This window comes from Botryllus schlosseri, chromosome 3 (assembly GCF_051294905.1).
Source record: "Botryllus schlosseri isolate E-star chromosome 3, Bs_hap1, whole genome shotgun sequence".
In the NCBI taxonomy this organism is placed as follows: Eukaryota; Metazoa; Chordata; class Ascidiacea; order Stolidobranchia; family Styelidae; genus Botryllus; species Botryllus schlosseri.
This window is the reverse complement of record NC_137238.1, coordinates 230,077-247,481: the sequence shown is the minus strand read 5'-3', so window position 1 is coordinate 247,481 and position 17,405 is coordinate 230,077. Positions and strand designations below refer to the sequence as shown.

The window sequence follows — 17,405 nt, the reverse complement described above, 5'->3', positions numbered from 1 at the left end:
TCTTGATAAATATAACAGTTTACGACTTTTTCAGGAGAAACACCATTACACTTAGCGGCTAGATACGCTCGTGCAGACGCAGCCAAACGACTTCTAGACGCGGGTGCTGACGCCAACATGAAAGACAACACAGGCAGGACTCCTCTTCATGCCGCTGTGGCGGCAGACGCTCTTGGCGTTTTCCAAATTCTGATCAGAAGCAGGGCTACCGATCTTGACGCAAAGTAAGTGGAACTGTTGGGTACTGCAGTGATCTGCAGTAGTATTTATCCAGTGATTAGGATTGGAACCGCATTTGAAGTTGAAATGTCCATCGATTTATGATTTATTTGTTGAGCCAAGTTTGTATTGGTCGAAACGTTGCATACTTTTAGTAGCCAATGGAAGGCGGCTACTTTTGAATTGCAAGATGTATCTTCCCTCGAAACACAAAATCACAAATGACATTACAATTAGGTTGAATCTTCAAACATATATCTCACGCTTTCGATATGATAATTTTCATTTGCAAAGGTGACGCAAAATCAGCAAAAATCTACTTTCTGCTTTCCAAATATGAATTGCAAAAAGAACGGTAAGTAATTTTCCCTGAAATCGATGGAAAAAGTGGAAGTAGTCTGAAACATGACTGTAATTCCATTTTACGGATTGCAAAAAGTAGCTAGTTTTGAATAAAATCTGTTCAAGTATAAGTAGTCTCAAAATAAAATGCCTGAGTTAGTAGTGCCAGCTGGTGGAACCTACTCTCATACTCTAAAAAGTTGAAAAACTTCTTGCAAAGTGGAATTGAATTTGCGAAAGGTGCACATGCGTGAATAACCTGGTAACTTGTGTATCTGCAAGGGCACATTTTAGTAATGTTTTGGAATATTTGTTGCGATTTTAAACTAGTTTGAACTCAGTATTAGAGCATTTCAACAAACTGCAACCTAACGGGTGTTACAAAATTTCATGGACTTGAAATCCATCAAGAGAAAATGTAACGAGACCCTGACTTCGCAACCCTGCTCAAATCGACCTTGTTATTTTCAGAACCATGGACGGAACCACACCATTAATGTTAGCCGCGCGGCACGCGGTCGAAGGCATGGTGGACGATCTCATCAATGCTCACGCAGAAGTGGACACGGTGGACAACCACGGCAAGACCGCGCTACACTGGGCCGCCGCAGTCAACAACGTGGAAGCTCTGTCGTCACTTCTTAGGGCCGGCGCCAAGAAGGACGCCCAGACCGAACGAGAGGAGACGGCTTTGTTTCTGGCGGCCAGGGAAGGCAGTTACGAGGCGGTCAAGTTGTTGCTCGAGTTTCAGGCCAATCGCGACGTCACGGACCACATGGACAGGTGTGTAGTCAACGAATAAGACTTGTGCGAATGAGTCTCTTTTCAAAACTCACAACTAGAACTAGAACCATAACTACTCACTTTTAAAACTTACAACTGGAACTAGAACGAGAACTACTCTTTTCAAAACTCGCAAATGGAACGGAAACTACAACTACTCGCTTAACAAACACTTGCAACTACAACTAGAACTACTCTCTTTTCAAAACTCACAACTACAACTACTCACTTTTGAAAACACAACTGGAACTAGAACTAGAACTAAAACTGCTCACTATTCAAACATGCAATTAGAACTACAACTACTCGACACAAATGCTACTTAACTATATTATCAGTTTACACAAGCCTGTCAAGCCCAGCATATCTTTACACCCACGAAAAGGTCGAGTTGGTTAGTAACAAAGTATTTACACTTTTCCGCAATGCTCAGGTTGGTTTTACCTACTTGTTTCACTTACTCGAGTAGTTTAGTTTGTACGCTACTTCTACGTGAACAGTTTTTGATGCTGAAATTACAAAACTATTAAATGGATTAATGGAATCGTGCATGACGATATCCGTTTTTTGCACAGGGGAATAGCATGGCATCGTATATATTGTAGAGATGTACGGATCATGGTTTTTTAGGATCCTGATCCAATTCTGTTTCATGATATCACAATCCTGATCCAATCCTGATCCTGTTGCAATCGCATATTTCAGTATCCGAATCCAAAAATAATCCTGTTTTCAAAAATTGCTTCATGATCAATGTTACTATAAATTCCCATATGAGATTTCTGGAAAAATATATACATCAACAGAAGCTGAAGAGAAGGCAGGATGAACTTACAAAATAATGGTAGTTTACATATAGCAAACAGACGGATGATAACTGAAATTGTATTCAAGAAGTGCAACTTGGTCATCGTTAAGATACAGACTGACAAAAAATATAGAAATGATGACACAATCAGCCTGACCTCACTTGAAAACATCGTCACCAGCACTTTTCACTACAACTAACTTTTATTTATCTGTGTATTATCAATGTTCATGGACCGAATAAATTCTCTCTCTCTCTAAAGCATTAAAGCTGTCAGCTGAGAGTAAGGATCTTTTTTTGTCAATAGTATTCCCACACAAACTGAACGCTCTTTCACTGGATGGATTTGATGCAGGAATACTGATTTTGATTACCCCAACAGCAAATAAGTCTACTGAGAATTGGAACCTGGCAAATGTACTGGGATTCGTCCAATACTTCAGTAGGCCAATGACATCTCCCATCTCTGAATCACTCAAATGACTCTTATTATAATATAGTCTTCGAGCTCATCAGTTGAACTTTGAAATAATATTGGCAGCACAAAACATACCCAGCATATTTCGCATCTTGCTTGTCTACCGAATGTCAAAACTGTCCCCTAAAATCACTTTTCGTCTTTGTGACGGTATATTCGTCAGGCGTAGCAACGTCATTCCGAGCTATCAATTGTAACGTCTCTGACATTCTGAATTAGACAAGAACATCAAATCATATCAACCCAAACAAACATCAAGATCTGACGAAAGAGCAACTCGAGACGTTTCTGCCGTTGAAATTTCCTAAGCGGAAAATATAGTTTATAAACTCCGAAAAGAAAGTTTTACTGTTTCCGAATCTAAACATGTTGGACATGAGTCTGATCAGGTTTTCGACAAAATAAAAATCCTGTCCTGATCCGGATCCGGCAAAACAGTAAAATTTTGAATCCGGATCCAATCCTGTTGCCAAAAAATCACCCGGATTCCTGACCTGTTGGAATCCAAAATCCTGATCCTGTACATCTCTAATATATTGTAAATGTGAGACACAGTAATTATGTACTGAGATGTATCATTATGTTATATTTCATTCCTAATGGGAATTAGGTATGATGGGTAGAAATAGACCTTTCAAGTTTGTGTGCTACCCTTAAACTTATGAGTATTTTATGGGTGAATTTCCTAATTGTTGCGTGTGACCCTAGTTTGATTCATAACTTTGATCGTATATTTTTCCAGGTTACCGAGAGACATCGCGTCAGAAAAGTTGCACAGCGACATCATTCACCTGCTGGACGATTTTAACATTGTCCGCAGTCCCAACGGCATGGACAACTCGCCACTCATGTACAATATGGGACTCAGTAAAGCTCAACCTGGTATATCACTTGTTTCTTTTTCGTTCGGCTTAATGGTTGAATAGGAACAGTTTGTGGAGCAAATGGGTTTGTAATTTAGTATCGTCGGTGGTTGGTTGACATCAAACTTAATTATACAGTTGAATAATAGGCTATAATCCATTTTGAAAGCAATCCTGATATTTTCGAGCTGACATTCCAATGGTTAGCAAAAGGAGAATATTCCAGCCATGAAATAATATTCTGGTTTATTGCAATACGGTTACATTATTAAAGGGCATTTTCAAGTCATAGACCTTCAAGAAGCCGTTTGAATTCATTCATATTATCACCCATTACATGGAACAGATTGAAATAGGAGACGCTAGCACACTAAAGTTGCATGCACTGTTGAACACAATTCATGTAAATGCATTTGTGCCGCATTGTTAGTGAATCTGTTTACGAGATAACAATGTCGAACAACAGAAAGTATGTTGTACAAACAGTGAATGGAATTTAAATGGTGTAAACGGTTTACTGATCGATAACAAATGTGGATGTGATTGCTTGAATGTGAAGTGGAATTTTACCTACTGATATTATAGCACAATGATTTAAGTATTCGGGGAATAATTTTAATGATCCGCGTCGAGCAGGGAGAAATGAATTTTATAGAGTATTGAAATGACACACTCCTTGTCATGAGTTAATTTGAAGCAGAATTAATTTATGCAAGAGAATTATAGTTTTGACGCTGTTTTCCACTGTGGAAGCTGTAAACCTAGATTAGCAGTATTGCAGCATCGAAAACATGTGGTACAAAGATACGAATGTCACTGGCAATGACATATTTGTGAAGTCATCATCAACACATAGCATTGTCACAAAGTGCGATGAAATAGTCATAGTCGAAATAATATCAAATAATCTGTTATGTGATGTTGAACTGGTATTATATTCTTTGTGATCGTATGCATCATACAGGCTCAAACTCATAATGAGGGATGCTCGGACAAGTGACTTGAAACCAAATACTCATCACAAAAACTCTTGTGTTAATCACCTGTTTTGACATTAGAGTCTGACTTTATCTGCTTTTTTGAGCCGATATCTATAAACTGATAGCTACGGATCCGGCCATTAGGCCCAATACTAAATATAGGCAGCATCACGCTTACGACGCATTTCCAAAACTTTACAGCCACAATTTGAGCAGCTCTACAGACATTGCTATGATTGGACATGACATAAACTGGAAAGGCTGCATCTCTACACCATGGTTGATGTTTCTTTCAAACTGTGTCATTGACTTTTCCAGGCAAACTAACCCCAGAATACATGCTTTTTTCTTACTTGTAAATCAATACTTGACAGCTAAAAATAAAAGACGGCCCAAAGGTGATGCAAAAGCGGCACGCCGCACGAAGAAGAAAGCCAGCACGGACGACTTGGAACCGTCCAACAACGCGCCGCCAAACATGAATCCCATCTACCAGTCCAGGCCCATTCTGTCGGACGGTCAATCCCCGGGCTCCATGTCGTCGCCGTCCACGTACAGCGACCCGACACATTCGCCACCCATTACTAATCCTGCGAACCTTCCTCCGTACTATCCAAGGGGAATGCCTCAAGGGTGAGATTTGCATCGCATACTGTGCATCATATATACAGGGTAGTAACCCAGTCACAAGGTTCCGCGTGACAAGGCAATTTTATAGTTTTGACTCGAGTCAAGTTGAGTTATTTTCAATTCACAACTGAGTCAGGTCCGAGTCCAAATTGACTCAAGTCAAATCAAGTTACCGAACCATCTCGACTCGAGATATTACAAACAACCCTAACAATCAATATAAAATTTTACATGATTTTATCTGTGTCGGTACTGTATGTAGTGTGGACCCACAGTAGTCTCGGTCAAAAATTGATTGATTCTGCAAATTTTACCGGCACTTTGATAAAATTGTTTGATTGGCTAAAAAACTCTGCGTACCAAATATGGCTAAATTCGAACCTGTAGATGCAAAGAAATGATAGTCAGAAATTTTTCAATTTATTACCGCACAATTAATTTATTTCTTCAAATTTTACCGGCAACACAATGAAAGTGATAAGATGTCCAACAAAATGGTTCATAGCAAATTTGGCTGAATTCCAACCCGTAGAACTGATATGATTGGAGTTCAAAATTTCGAGTTTTATATAATAGTATTTACGGTGGGTAGCTCTATAATTAATAATTGAAGAACTTTCCACCGTAAATACTATTTTTTTTCCATCGGTAACAGCTTCACTTCTGCGGGTCGGAATTGAGCCAAATTGGGTGCAGCGTTTCTTTCGACAATCTAATGATTTATGGAATAGCCTGTGAAATATGAAGATAATATTGATGCACACATCCTTATGTACATACTTACTGCATCAAAATATGCATCTTTATTGACTTATATTCTGTAAGTGCAATTTTCTGGTCGGATTCCGTGACTTCGGACTTGTTGAAGTGGCTGAAGTCAAGTATGATTGATTTTTACAAATCTATATAACAAAAACAAGCCTTTAGGAAATGATGCGTATATTTGTAAAATTCCATCCAATAAAATCTGCTGTTGTTTCAGGCCAAGTATAGAGAAGCACATGCATCCGATGCATCATCAATCTCAGATGAATGTGCACAAGATGATGATGCAACAACAACAACAACAACAACAACAACAACAACAACAACAACAGCAACAACATCATCAAGTTGTCAGGAATCAACCGCATCTAATCGGATCCAATTCTGGCCTCGGATTGAATATGTCACAGATGAGGGTAAATACATATCTCGTTAAATTTTTTTTCATCTCTTCATAACTTAAAAACATAGCATGATGTTGTTCCCCGTTTCCAGGTGCGTTATGACGAAGGGGAAATGCAGAGGCATCACATGGCTCAGTACCAACAGTATCAGGCGCAAGACTTGCCTTACCAAATCATGAATCATCAGCCGCACAGTGCCAATTCCGGTCCTTATTCCAGGTCAATTTGCTTTGCTTAATCGTATGGATTTGAACTACTGCTGCTACTGTTTGTCCACTAGTTACTTCAATACGCTTTAAAATGATACGAAAGTGCAACATGATTCAAAATTTCATGTTCCAACCGTAGTTTGACTTTTTCACACTCAAATCAGTACATCCTGGCCCTCAAAAATTAGTTTACTGTGCCATTCACTGACCGGTATAGCCCAGGATTACGTATGACTAGGCCTGGCGTTTCAAAGATCTTGGGAGTGATCTCCCCTCTTTAGACTCCCAGATTCGATCAAATAGAGTGATTTCAACCTATTGTCCTGACATTTTAACATTTTTGCTATCCAAAAAACAGTGGATTTTGAGCAACAATACCTCGTATTACGAGTTTCAATTACCAGATGAATAAATATCTCATCCTTATACCGATCATCAAACTATTGGATTTCAAACATTTTTTTCCATGTATTAAAAACCAGGGTTGTAATCAAGTCACAAGGCTCCGAGTCACAAGTCAATCTCACTTTTATAGTTTTGACTAAAGTCAAGTCGAGTCATTTTCAATTCACCACCTAGTCATGGTATTATGACCCGAGTCCAAGTAATTGTGTTGCCTGCTCAGTTTCACTCAAGTCTTGTTAAACCCACATTTTGGTGATATTGAATAGACGCATTTATAATATACTAATTTTCCTCACGTTTAGCAGTTACTGGTCGCACTTCCAAGTACCACTACCAATAGACGAAATCCCAATGATGAGGCTACTGTATTATTCTTTGAAATTACAATGAAATGTCGGTCTTGGCTGTCTTACTCTCGAGTCAATACACAGATTGAATTGAGTCGAGTCATTTTTGTATTTTGAGAAAATGACTCGAGTCATCAGAAAATCGTGACTCGAGCCGAGTCATTACAACCCTGTTAAAAACGTGTGATGTATTGTCAGGTCATCACAAGGAATGAGCATGAACGAGCCGCAACAATATTACCACGGTAGCAGCCCGCATTACCCCAGCCAAATCAATCAGCACCACCAAGTACACCACGCTTACCCTCACCAAACAAAGAACGTTCCCAGGGTGAGTGACTCTAGGTGAATTTGCGTGTGTCGTTAGGTTCTATGTGTCTCCCTGCGTTCAGTCTGGCGGGATGAACATCGTGTACGGCATGGAGAAATATCCGACGCCCCCGACGGCTAATTCCGGGGCCACCTTGTCACCCCCGGCTACGTTTTCGCCGCCCTCTGCCACAAACATACATTCCTCCTTCCATCATCTTCACAAAGGACAGGTAAGTGTCCATTATCTGTGATCATTTTATTTATGGATTCAATTTAAAATCGTGTGATAGACTTCATGTCTAGTGTTGCACCGTTATAAGGTATTGTTCCTGGGAGTAGAAGTATAGCTAACCAAAGTAATATAGGTTTAGCTGGCTGACTACTTAACCTGGAACCCTGTACCCTGGTGAGATCTTCTTAAGACGCCAATATTACACAAGACATACGAATATATTTCAGACGTTGATACAAGTAGGTTTAGCAAATGAGTCTTCTGATAGGAGAGAATCAGTAGATTTATACTAGAGGCAAATTACTCTAGGACAGGATGTCTCTCGGTTACGAGATATACTCATTTCATGGTTGGACGATAACAGGGATCTGTTACACAGCCCCTTCATTGAAAAGGAAACTTAATTAGTTAAATTAAGTGGAAAAGCCAATTACACAACCATGAAATCACAACATCAATTTAAGATGTTGAGTCCAATAAAAAATACGGAAAGGTTCCTATAGATCAAGGATCTCCAGTGTTCCATCAATGATCACCATTTTTGACTTCATAACAGTATGTAAGAATATGCACCTTTTATGCGACCACAAGAATACAATGCCTGTTCTATATCACATAAATTCAGTTGGTACCTATTTCATTGCACTTTGCGACAATGCCGTGGGTTGGTCAAGAGTTCACGCATATGCCATTTCCGGTAACGTGAATACTAGGGCTGTTTCAAAACAAGTTTATTTTGACTAGTTGATGAAATTTGTTAGGTTGTCAATATAAAAAGCCAATCATTGTTATTGATACTCGATTCGGATTTGAGTTCTGGATTCCAGGGTTGTAACCAAGTCACAACGTTCCGAGTCACCAGACAATCTCACCTTTATAGTTTTGACTCGAGTCAAGTCCGAGTCCGAGTCATAGTGTTTTGACTCGAATGTGAGTCGAAGTCATTATGTTCACTGTTCAGTTTTGAGTTCATTTCGGTTCAACCCACTTTTCAACTCTGCTCGAGTGATATAAAATGGATCATATTCATAATATTGTAATTTTCCTCAGTCTTAACAGTGCTGGCCCTATTTCCAAGTATCAGGACCAGGGTTGTAATGACTCGAGTCACGAATTTTTGGTGACTCGACTTGACTCGAGTCATTTTATTAAAAAGGGAAAATGACTCGACTCGACTCGAGTCAATATTTGGATTGACTCGACTTGTACTCGAGTCATTACGCATGACTCGAACCAAGTCATTGACTCGGCATATTTTATATGACTTGAAGATGAAGAAATTTGCGAATCGTACTGGCTAGATCAGAGGTCTCAAACTCAAATGTGCTCGCGGGCCAGTTTTCCCATTTTGACGACGCCGCGGGCCGCAGCATTTATAGGGGTATTCTATGTCTTTCCAAGTATGCCTTATTTGGCGGGAATGAATTGTCCTATTGAAAGTGAGCCGATCCAACAGACTATCAGTAAACACACATCGTCAAAATGCGATTTACTCTTGTATAAATTTAGGCCTGGCAAGAAAAGAATCATCACATTTATAACTACTTGAATAGAATGGTTGTTGTACTTGATATATATTGATTATAACATATAGACACCATATGGGCGGACAAATGTATGATGCCATCATAAAAGCTATCGGGTTATAATTTTGCAGGTACTATGAACATTTTGAATTTAACAGATTGATAATAGAGACTGATCTGATATCAAAACATTTTCAGGTTTAGCATTGTAATTCCAATCCAGGATTCGGGTATACTTCTGCTAAGTAGGCTATTAATCTCATGGCCAAATATCTTCAAATATAGGAGCAGAAACAAATATAAATGTAATATAAATATATTATTGATTGTGTCATAGTGATTGAAATGTCGGAGCGTCGAACGGCCCATTGTTGTTACATCGTTGGGGCGTACGACTGCGGTACTCGGTACCTGTAAGTCGCCTTAATAACATGGTTTAGCGCAATACCAAGCTGCGACCTTCTGATCTATTACTATTCCCCCGATACGCGATTAGTTTGTTGCGTCCATGGTTCTAACAAATTCACGTCATTCCGAGTCACTCCAAGTCCACTCGAGTCATTTTCATTTTGCCATCGAGTTAGCCCGAGTCTGAGTATTTCTAAGAAAGGTCGCGTCCAAATCCAACTCACAAATTTTAGTCACGAATCGTCTAAGGGTCAGGTTTCGTCATCATGAATTGGAAATGTGGCGAAATAGTGAATCTTCCACTACATGGTAGCGTTTGCAATTGATGTGATAGCGAAGTTTGATGAATAGTTTCAGGCTTTTGGGGCAATTTAAGAGGGGATTTTGACTTTATAACCTGAAAAAGATATATGTGACACTGAAATATTTTCAAATTATTAAAAATCGAAAATGTCTTCGCGGGCCGCACAAAATGCTCGGCGGGCCACATGCGGCCCGCGGGCCGCGTGTTTGAGACCTCTGGGCTAGATCAACGCATATGACGAATTCTGCCGATATCGCAATTTGTCGCCACTGCTTTAATTGCACTCGTCTGATATCAGATATGCCGCCGTAAAAACAACAGACAATGACACATACAGCAGCAATGCATTGCACAAAATCATCCTGTGATGAAGAGGTAATAGATCCTCCGCAATCAAAGTACTCGAGACTTTTCAATTATACAAGCAAACAATCGAAGCAAAGTTCAATTAGAGGCAATGAAATGACTGAGATGGTCAAGTAGGCCTACTTGAAAGAGACTGATAAGCTCATGTGTAGATTTGAAGGCGATGATTCTTTGCATTATTGGGCGACCAGAAATAATGAGTATCCAATGCTCTTCAATGTGGTTCAAAAATGCTTGTCAATTCCTGTATCTAGTGCACCAGTGAAACGTGTTTCAGTAGATGTGGATTTATTCTAAGGCCATGCCGCTATAACATATACGAGGATCTCCTTTCCACTTAAGTATTTTTGAATTGTAACTCATCATTGATTTGAACTGCTGTCAGTGAAAACACACAATACACTCCGTCCATTTGACGTTTTGTTAGGTATGTGCATTGTGCATGTGAGTAATAATGAATGGCTAATGTTGTGTGCTGTTTGTACAATAGGGTTGTTCAAAAATAACTTCTTATTCGTTTTACTGGGTGGCTACTTGGTAAAATTGTTATGTTGCATAAATAGAACACTGAATCTGGCTTAATTTTGAAAAGTAGAATCAATGATATGAGAGAAGAAAATTTTATATTTGAAAATAAAGGGAGTGTTTTTGGTGAGAAATTATTTCATCTAATATAATCATATGCTAGTAGTAAGCCGACTATTTTTTCATATCCAAAATATTCCACTCTAATAAATTCGCTTTTTCTAGTTGGAATTGAGCCAAATTTGCTACGAATCATATTTTTACACAACATAACAATATCATGAGGTGGTCGGTAAAATTCGAAAATCTCTATTTGTAGTTAATTCAAAATTTCCTCTCATATTAGTAACGCTCCGGCGGCTATTACGAGAGCTGAGCAGGAAAGCTGACCTTTTTTTAGTCAACCACCTGATAATGTGAAAGAAAAACTGTACGTCTACCTAAACAATATAAACATGCATCTGTTGATTCTCTATCAGCTGGTATCTATAGACGTGAATTCGTTGGTTCTATATCAGATAGCATGTAGAATGAATTCGTTGATTCTCTATAAGCTATAAGCTAATTCAGGACTGAAAACTTTAGTTGAACATGACTTCAATACTGTGACTTGGACTCGACTCAAGTCATAACACTATGACTCGGACTTTAGCCTTTAAACGGTGACTTGGACTCGGACTCGACTCGGTGATGAATTGAAAATGACTCGACTTGACTCGAGTCAAAACCACAAAAGTAAGATTGACTCGTGACTCGGAACAATATGACTTGGTTACAACCCTGATCAGGACTGATAGACGAAATAACAATAATGTGGTGATTTTAGTATTTTTCGAAATATTTGTCTTTGCGGTCCTAGCCTCGAGTCATATGACTTGGTTCGAGTCATGCACAATAACTTGAGTACACGACGAGTCAATACAAAAATTGACTCGAGTCGAGTCATTTTACGCATTTGAAAAAATGACTCATGTCAAGTCGAGTCATTACAACCCTGCTGGATTTGTTATGGCCATATTGTATTGAGACCTGCTGAACCGTAGGAATTTTCCTAATTGCAGTTTTTATCACAGGACGCACAATACGAAACACCAAGTCCAGAGTCTCCGGACCAGTGGTCCAGCGCGTCGCCCAGGAGCAATTCCGACATGTCAGACTGTATCAACAGCCCGCCCACGGGCCAGCAGTTCTACCAGCATCAGAACTACCCCACGCACAGCGTGCCCGCGTCCCAGAGGCCTCACTTTGGCCGCATGCACCCACCCCCAAATCAGACGCATTCCGGGAAATTGCAGGCCGCGTAGTGATACGAACACAGCATTGTACACATGGGCTATGTTTCTGACTAGAGCTTGACCGTAATCGCATTTATGAGCTGATAATCCCCATATGTTGAGTTGATATTCAAAAGATGTGACGACACCTAGCTTACGGCGCATTTCCAAAACTTCGCAGCATTCATTTGTACAGCTTTACAGTCATTGTTATGCTTACACATGGAATGAACTAGAAAGGCTGCATCTGGACGCTTGTAAGCTATAAGAAATAGATCAATATTACCAGTGTAGCAGTGCCAGATTATTGTTTATGCCTCCCTATCACCATACTGAGAAATAAAGAAAATTGTCAATATTTTTCACCTGTAATGGCCGATAACCAATATTTCCTACAAGTGTGATATAATAATCGGTCGAGCTCTAGTCATGACGCGGCGCCTTATCAAGTGCCTGGACTACTTGTACAGATTATTTGCTCTCCTATTTCAATGTCTCGTCAAAAGTATTTTGTCGTTCAAGGGGGTATTGTCGTTTTTTCTATTTATTACCATTCGAATTTACCTGTGGCTCGTACGCGCAATGGGCTCTGTGACGTCGCCAAGCCAAGATTTTGTATTGTCGCCAATGATTTTGTATACAACGGCCCTCAGTTTTTACCTCGTTTTGCTAAGTTTTTGATTGAATATCCGGTGAATTATTCAGTCCGAAGAAGGGAGAATGGAATATTTCGAATGCTTTTGATGTTTTTATTCACTTTATGTCCTTACACGATCAATTCGTGGCGATTATGAAATGGAATGTCATCAGATTTACAATCTGAAACTGGATTTTCGGTAGAATAACCAGGATGATATCGTCATTTCCATTTTATTCAGTCACTAAAGTAGTGGAAATAAAATATTGTGTTTGTATTTTATAATTTTATGTCGTTTCCCGATCAAATTGTAACGATTATGAAATGGAATGTGAATGTATTTGCGACTGAATCACCGATGTCGTGTTTTCATTGCCAATTTATCCAGTGTCCAGAGTTGAGGAAATGCATATTCCGATTATTTTTAATATTCACGGGCATTTTATGTCCTTGTCCGATCAAATGGTCATGAGTACAAACTGGGAAGTCAGCAAGATTACAACTCAAAAGATGTCTTCATATCCGTTTCATTCTGTGTCCAAAGCGAGGAAATAGAGTTTCCTCTATTGTTTTTTATATTTCTTTTCGTACACACTCATTTTATGTCCTTACTCGATCAAATTGTCACACCCATGAAATAAAATTTGATCAAAGTCACCACTCTTTTGGCTTTTGTCATCATTTTAAAGTAATTCTTGGTAAAGTTTCGTGATAAAATCCAATTTTACCCATCCATGATCATTTCTAAATCACGTCATTGGCAACTTCTTACCTTCGTCACAAATCTTCATGACTTATTTTTGTACGAAACACAAGACATTGATTCCAGGACCAAATCTTGAGTGGTTGACCAACGTTTCTTCCAACGCACGCGTCCAACTGTTTACACTTTCCATAAGACGCTATCACATCACCGAAATAGATACAGCCACATGTGTATTTGCCAATTATTTTGATATTTTTACGCTCATGCACGTTCGTTACGTGCTCAGGCCAACTATGTAGCACGGCAGCTTCATGACTTGTGAATGCTCGAAGCCTTTTTGTTGAACCGCACGTATGGAGTGATATTTTTGATATGCTTCAACTATTAGTTTTATGTCTGTACAGTACAGCATTTTTGTTCTATTTCACCCCACTGACGTGTTACAACCCTGAGTCTTTTCCTACGATGAAGTAAAATGAGCCGCATGGTAAATGAAGGTGTGATTGAGGATGATCCTGAGAGAGTCGTTTACTTTTCACTCAACTGAAATACATAGCAGCATCAATGATGATACAGTCATACAGAAGAAAACGCAGACTTCGGTTTCACAGATAGAAAAGATTGACACGACATTGGAGCTCAACTCGTTTGATCAGATCCGCATGAAACGAGCGCGTTGTTTCGGCATAATCAGCACCGTAACTGCCGCACCCCAAACCCCCCAATTGGGGGGGGCCCGAGCTCGAAGGGGGCCCAAAATTATTTCGTGAATTAGCATAAAACATAGAGCATTTTTTGAAAATATTTGCAATTTTTTCAAAATTTTTTCGCGCTGCGCGCGAATCCAATTAGGCATTATCTTTATTATTGGGTATTGGGCCATTACCGCGCCACGACCCACCAAGACATACAATCAAGATTTAGGCCATATAACATGCGACTCCAAGAAGTGTGCCAGAACGATCGGCAGCGAGAAAACCTTGGCCGAAAAGGTCTATGCCCGTATGCTGACCGAAGACTTCGCTATATATACAAAATACATATAGGTTTAATTGTCAATAGGCGCCTAAATGACCGGCGCCGAATGTTCCTGTCTTTGCAATCTGAACCTCACAAGACAAATACCATCCCGCTGGGAAAAATTTTATGCCAGTGAAGAAATACCAATTTGAAATCGTGTGCGTCTCTTAGTTTAGAAGCCTACGATTCTATATTTTTTGATATAGCAGACTGGAAGTCACGAAATAACATCATGTAACGAAGTCATATCAACGGGTCCGCCCGCCCGAAGATGTTTAATTAGTATTTACGGGCCCTCCCGTTTTCAAGACACTTCACTCAGCTCTACCGGTAAATCTAATTACGTGGGTAGAGAGGACAATAAATTGATAGCATAATATATATGCAATCGCCGATCTGATTGACCGATTTTATCATAAATTATTGAAAATTTTCGCGCCTCGCGCTGCCTCACAATACAGTACAGATGATTTCGTGAAAAACGCGAACAACGTGATGGGGGGGGGGGGTCGTTTTACACCCTATGGGAGCCAAAGACCCACGTTTTTGGGGGTCTGACGAGGTACTGTTTCGTTCCTGCCAACGGGTATACGCCCGAATATGTTTAATTATTATTGAGTGGTCCAACCTTTTCCAACACACCTCACTCAGCGCTACCGGCAAATCTGATTACGTGAGCAGAGAGAAGATAAAAATTGATAACAATATATATGCAATTCAATCATGAATTCTAGAATTTTTCCGCGCTTCGCGCGCTTAGGCGACAAAAGCTGCTTCACCAAAGAAACTTCCAATGAATATGATAAATAGTGGTAAACAGTGTATCGCCGGAGGGGGGTCTGGGGGGCGAAGCCCCCCAGAAGTTCGGCCTATAACCCTATGGGGGGCCCAAGACCAAAGTTTGGGGGGGCCTGACGAAGTGCTGTTACGGCCCTGGGCATAATTATAGTTAATCTAGCTAACGAACAGTCACAAACGTCAAAATTGGAAGCAACGCTTGGTTAGTATCAAGGCAATCGTAAGAGTTGAACAGGGTCAAGGTATTTTTTAAGTCTGTCATGCGGTAATCACAGGTTTGTTGCGGGATTTTCTGGATCAAGTAGTTTTAGTCGCGAAAGTTGTATAACAACTATAAAACACGTGTCGTTGTTATACTGTGTAATGTTCTTGCAGTCATTGCTAGCTCACAGCAGTGATGGGATCAAGTCACTACCATCGCATGACGAGTCATTGCACATTTTGACTCGAGTCAAGTCAAAATTAGGGCTGGGCACAATGATTCGAGTACTCGAATATGAATCTGGTATTAATTTTGATGATTCGAGTCGAGTAGTAAAATACGATTATTTCGAGTACTGACATTATACGGTCCTCGCAACTGAAAGTTAATTTACTAACGAGTATTATCGTTTTGATACTATTTCCCACCGAGGAAGCCTTGAAACCGTGATTGGCCGTGTCGCAGCATCCCAGGAATAGCACAAAACTACGAACGCTACAGGAAATAACACATTTCCGAAGTCATGGTCATCGCACAGCATTGTCAACAAGTGCAATGAAATCGGTATGGTTGAAAAAAGACCAAAGTATCTTTAATGTGATGGATAACAGGCATTATGTTCTTTGTGGTGGCATAAAAGTAACATATTTGAAGATTGACATGGTACATTCTGTTGTGACGTCATAATGAGTGATACTCGACTCGACTCGAAGCGACTCGAAACTCAGAATCGAATCACTCAGGTACTCGATTTTGCCCAGCCCTAGTCAATCAATTAATAAGGTGACTCGAGTCAATTCAAGTGACAATTTAATTCAAATTGAAGTTTCGAAGTATGAGTTCAAAGTCAAAGTTCAAGTTCAAAGTCGTTACATTTTGCTAGTTGTATGAAAGACAGATTGATTGGCCATTTATCTTGAATCAGACAGCGAATATAAAGTAGGGTTACCATATTTTGGAATCGGTAACGGAGTAATTTTCAATCCAACACCGAGTCCACTATGGGTCCAAGTCAGCGAGAAGAGGGTCGAGTCGAGTCCGAGTCCAAGACATTGTGTTGACTTCTCAGTGCTCAGTTTCGAGTTGAAGTTTTGTTAAATCCCCTTTTTATAACTCTGCTTGGTGATATCGAATAGTTCGCATTTATAATATACTAATTTTCCTCACTTTTAGCAGTTTCAGGTCGCATTTTCAAGTACCAGTACCAATAGACGAAATCCCAAGCGTGGTTACTTTACTATTGTTCGAAATTACAATGAAATGTCAGTCTTGGCCGTCTGGGCAGGGCCGTAACAGCACTTTGTCAGCCCCCCTCAAAACTTTGGTCTTAGGTCCCCCATAGGGTTATAGGCCGAACCCCAGACCCCCCTCCCGCGATACCCTGTTTACCGCTATTTATCAGATTGTTGGGAGTTTGTTTAGTGAATGGCCTTTTGTCGCCTAAGCGCGCGAAGCGCGGAAAATTTGCAGAATTCATGATTGAATCGGTCAGTATGATCGGGAATTGCATATATATTGTAATCTATTTTTATCTTCTCTCTGCTCACGTAATCAGATTTGCCGGTAGAGCTGAGTGAGGTGTGTTTGAAAGGTATAGGACGACTCAATAACAATTAAATATCTTCGGGCGTATACTGATTGGCAGGAACGAAACAGTACCTCGTCAGGCCCCCAAAACGTGGGTCTTGCGCTCCCATAGGGTGTAAAACGACCCCCCCCATCACGTTGTTCGCGTTTGTCACAAAATCTTCTGTACTTTATTGTGAGGCAGCGCGAGGCGCGAAAATTTTCGATATTATATGATAAAATCGGTCAATCAGATCGGCGATTGCATATATATTATGCTATCAATTTATTGTCCT

The 17,405-nt window shown here is 39.9% G+C and overlaps 1 protein-coding gene across 4 annotated transcripts in view; it reads left to right on the top strand.

Annotated features, from left to right (window-relative positions):
• Positions 1 to 13,307, top strand: part of LOC145435438 (uncharacterized) — a 68,809-nt gene extending 55,502 nt beyond the window's left edge. For 2 of the 4 annotated variants that reach the window (XM_080312721.1, XM_080312719.1), the window contains 9 exons: positions 35 to 224; positions 1,033 to 1,344; positions 3,373 to 3,512; positions 4,848 to 5,106; positions 6,086 to 6,284; positions 6,364 to 6,491; positions 7,432 to 7,564; positions 7,626 to 7,775; positions 11,980 to 13,307. In XM_080312721.1, coding sequence (XP_080168847.1) covers positions 35 to 224; positions 1,033 to 1,344; positions 3,373 to 3,512; positions 4,848 to 5,106; positions 6,086 to 6,284; positions 6,364 to 6,491; positions 7,432 to 7,564; positions 7,626 to 7,775; positions 11,980 to 12,210 — 1,742 coding nt within the window. In that variant the 3' untranslated portion in view covers positions 12,211 to 13,307. Of the gene's footprint in view, positions 1 to 34; positions 225 to 1,032; positions 1,345 to 3,372; positions 3,513 to 4,847; positions 5,107 to 6,085; positions 6,285 to 6,363; positions 6,492 to 7,431; positions 7,565 to 7,625; positions 7,776 to 11,979 lie in introns of those variants that run through there. The other 2 variants (XM_080312720.1, XM_080312722.1) reach the window with 2 other exon arrangements.
• The last annotated feature ends 4,098 nt before the right edge of the window (positions 13,308 to 17,405 follow it).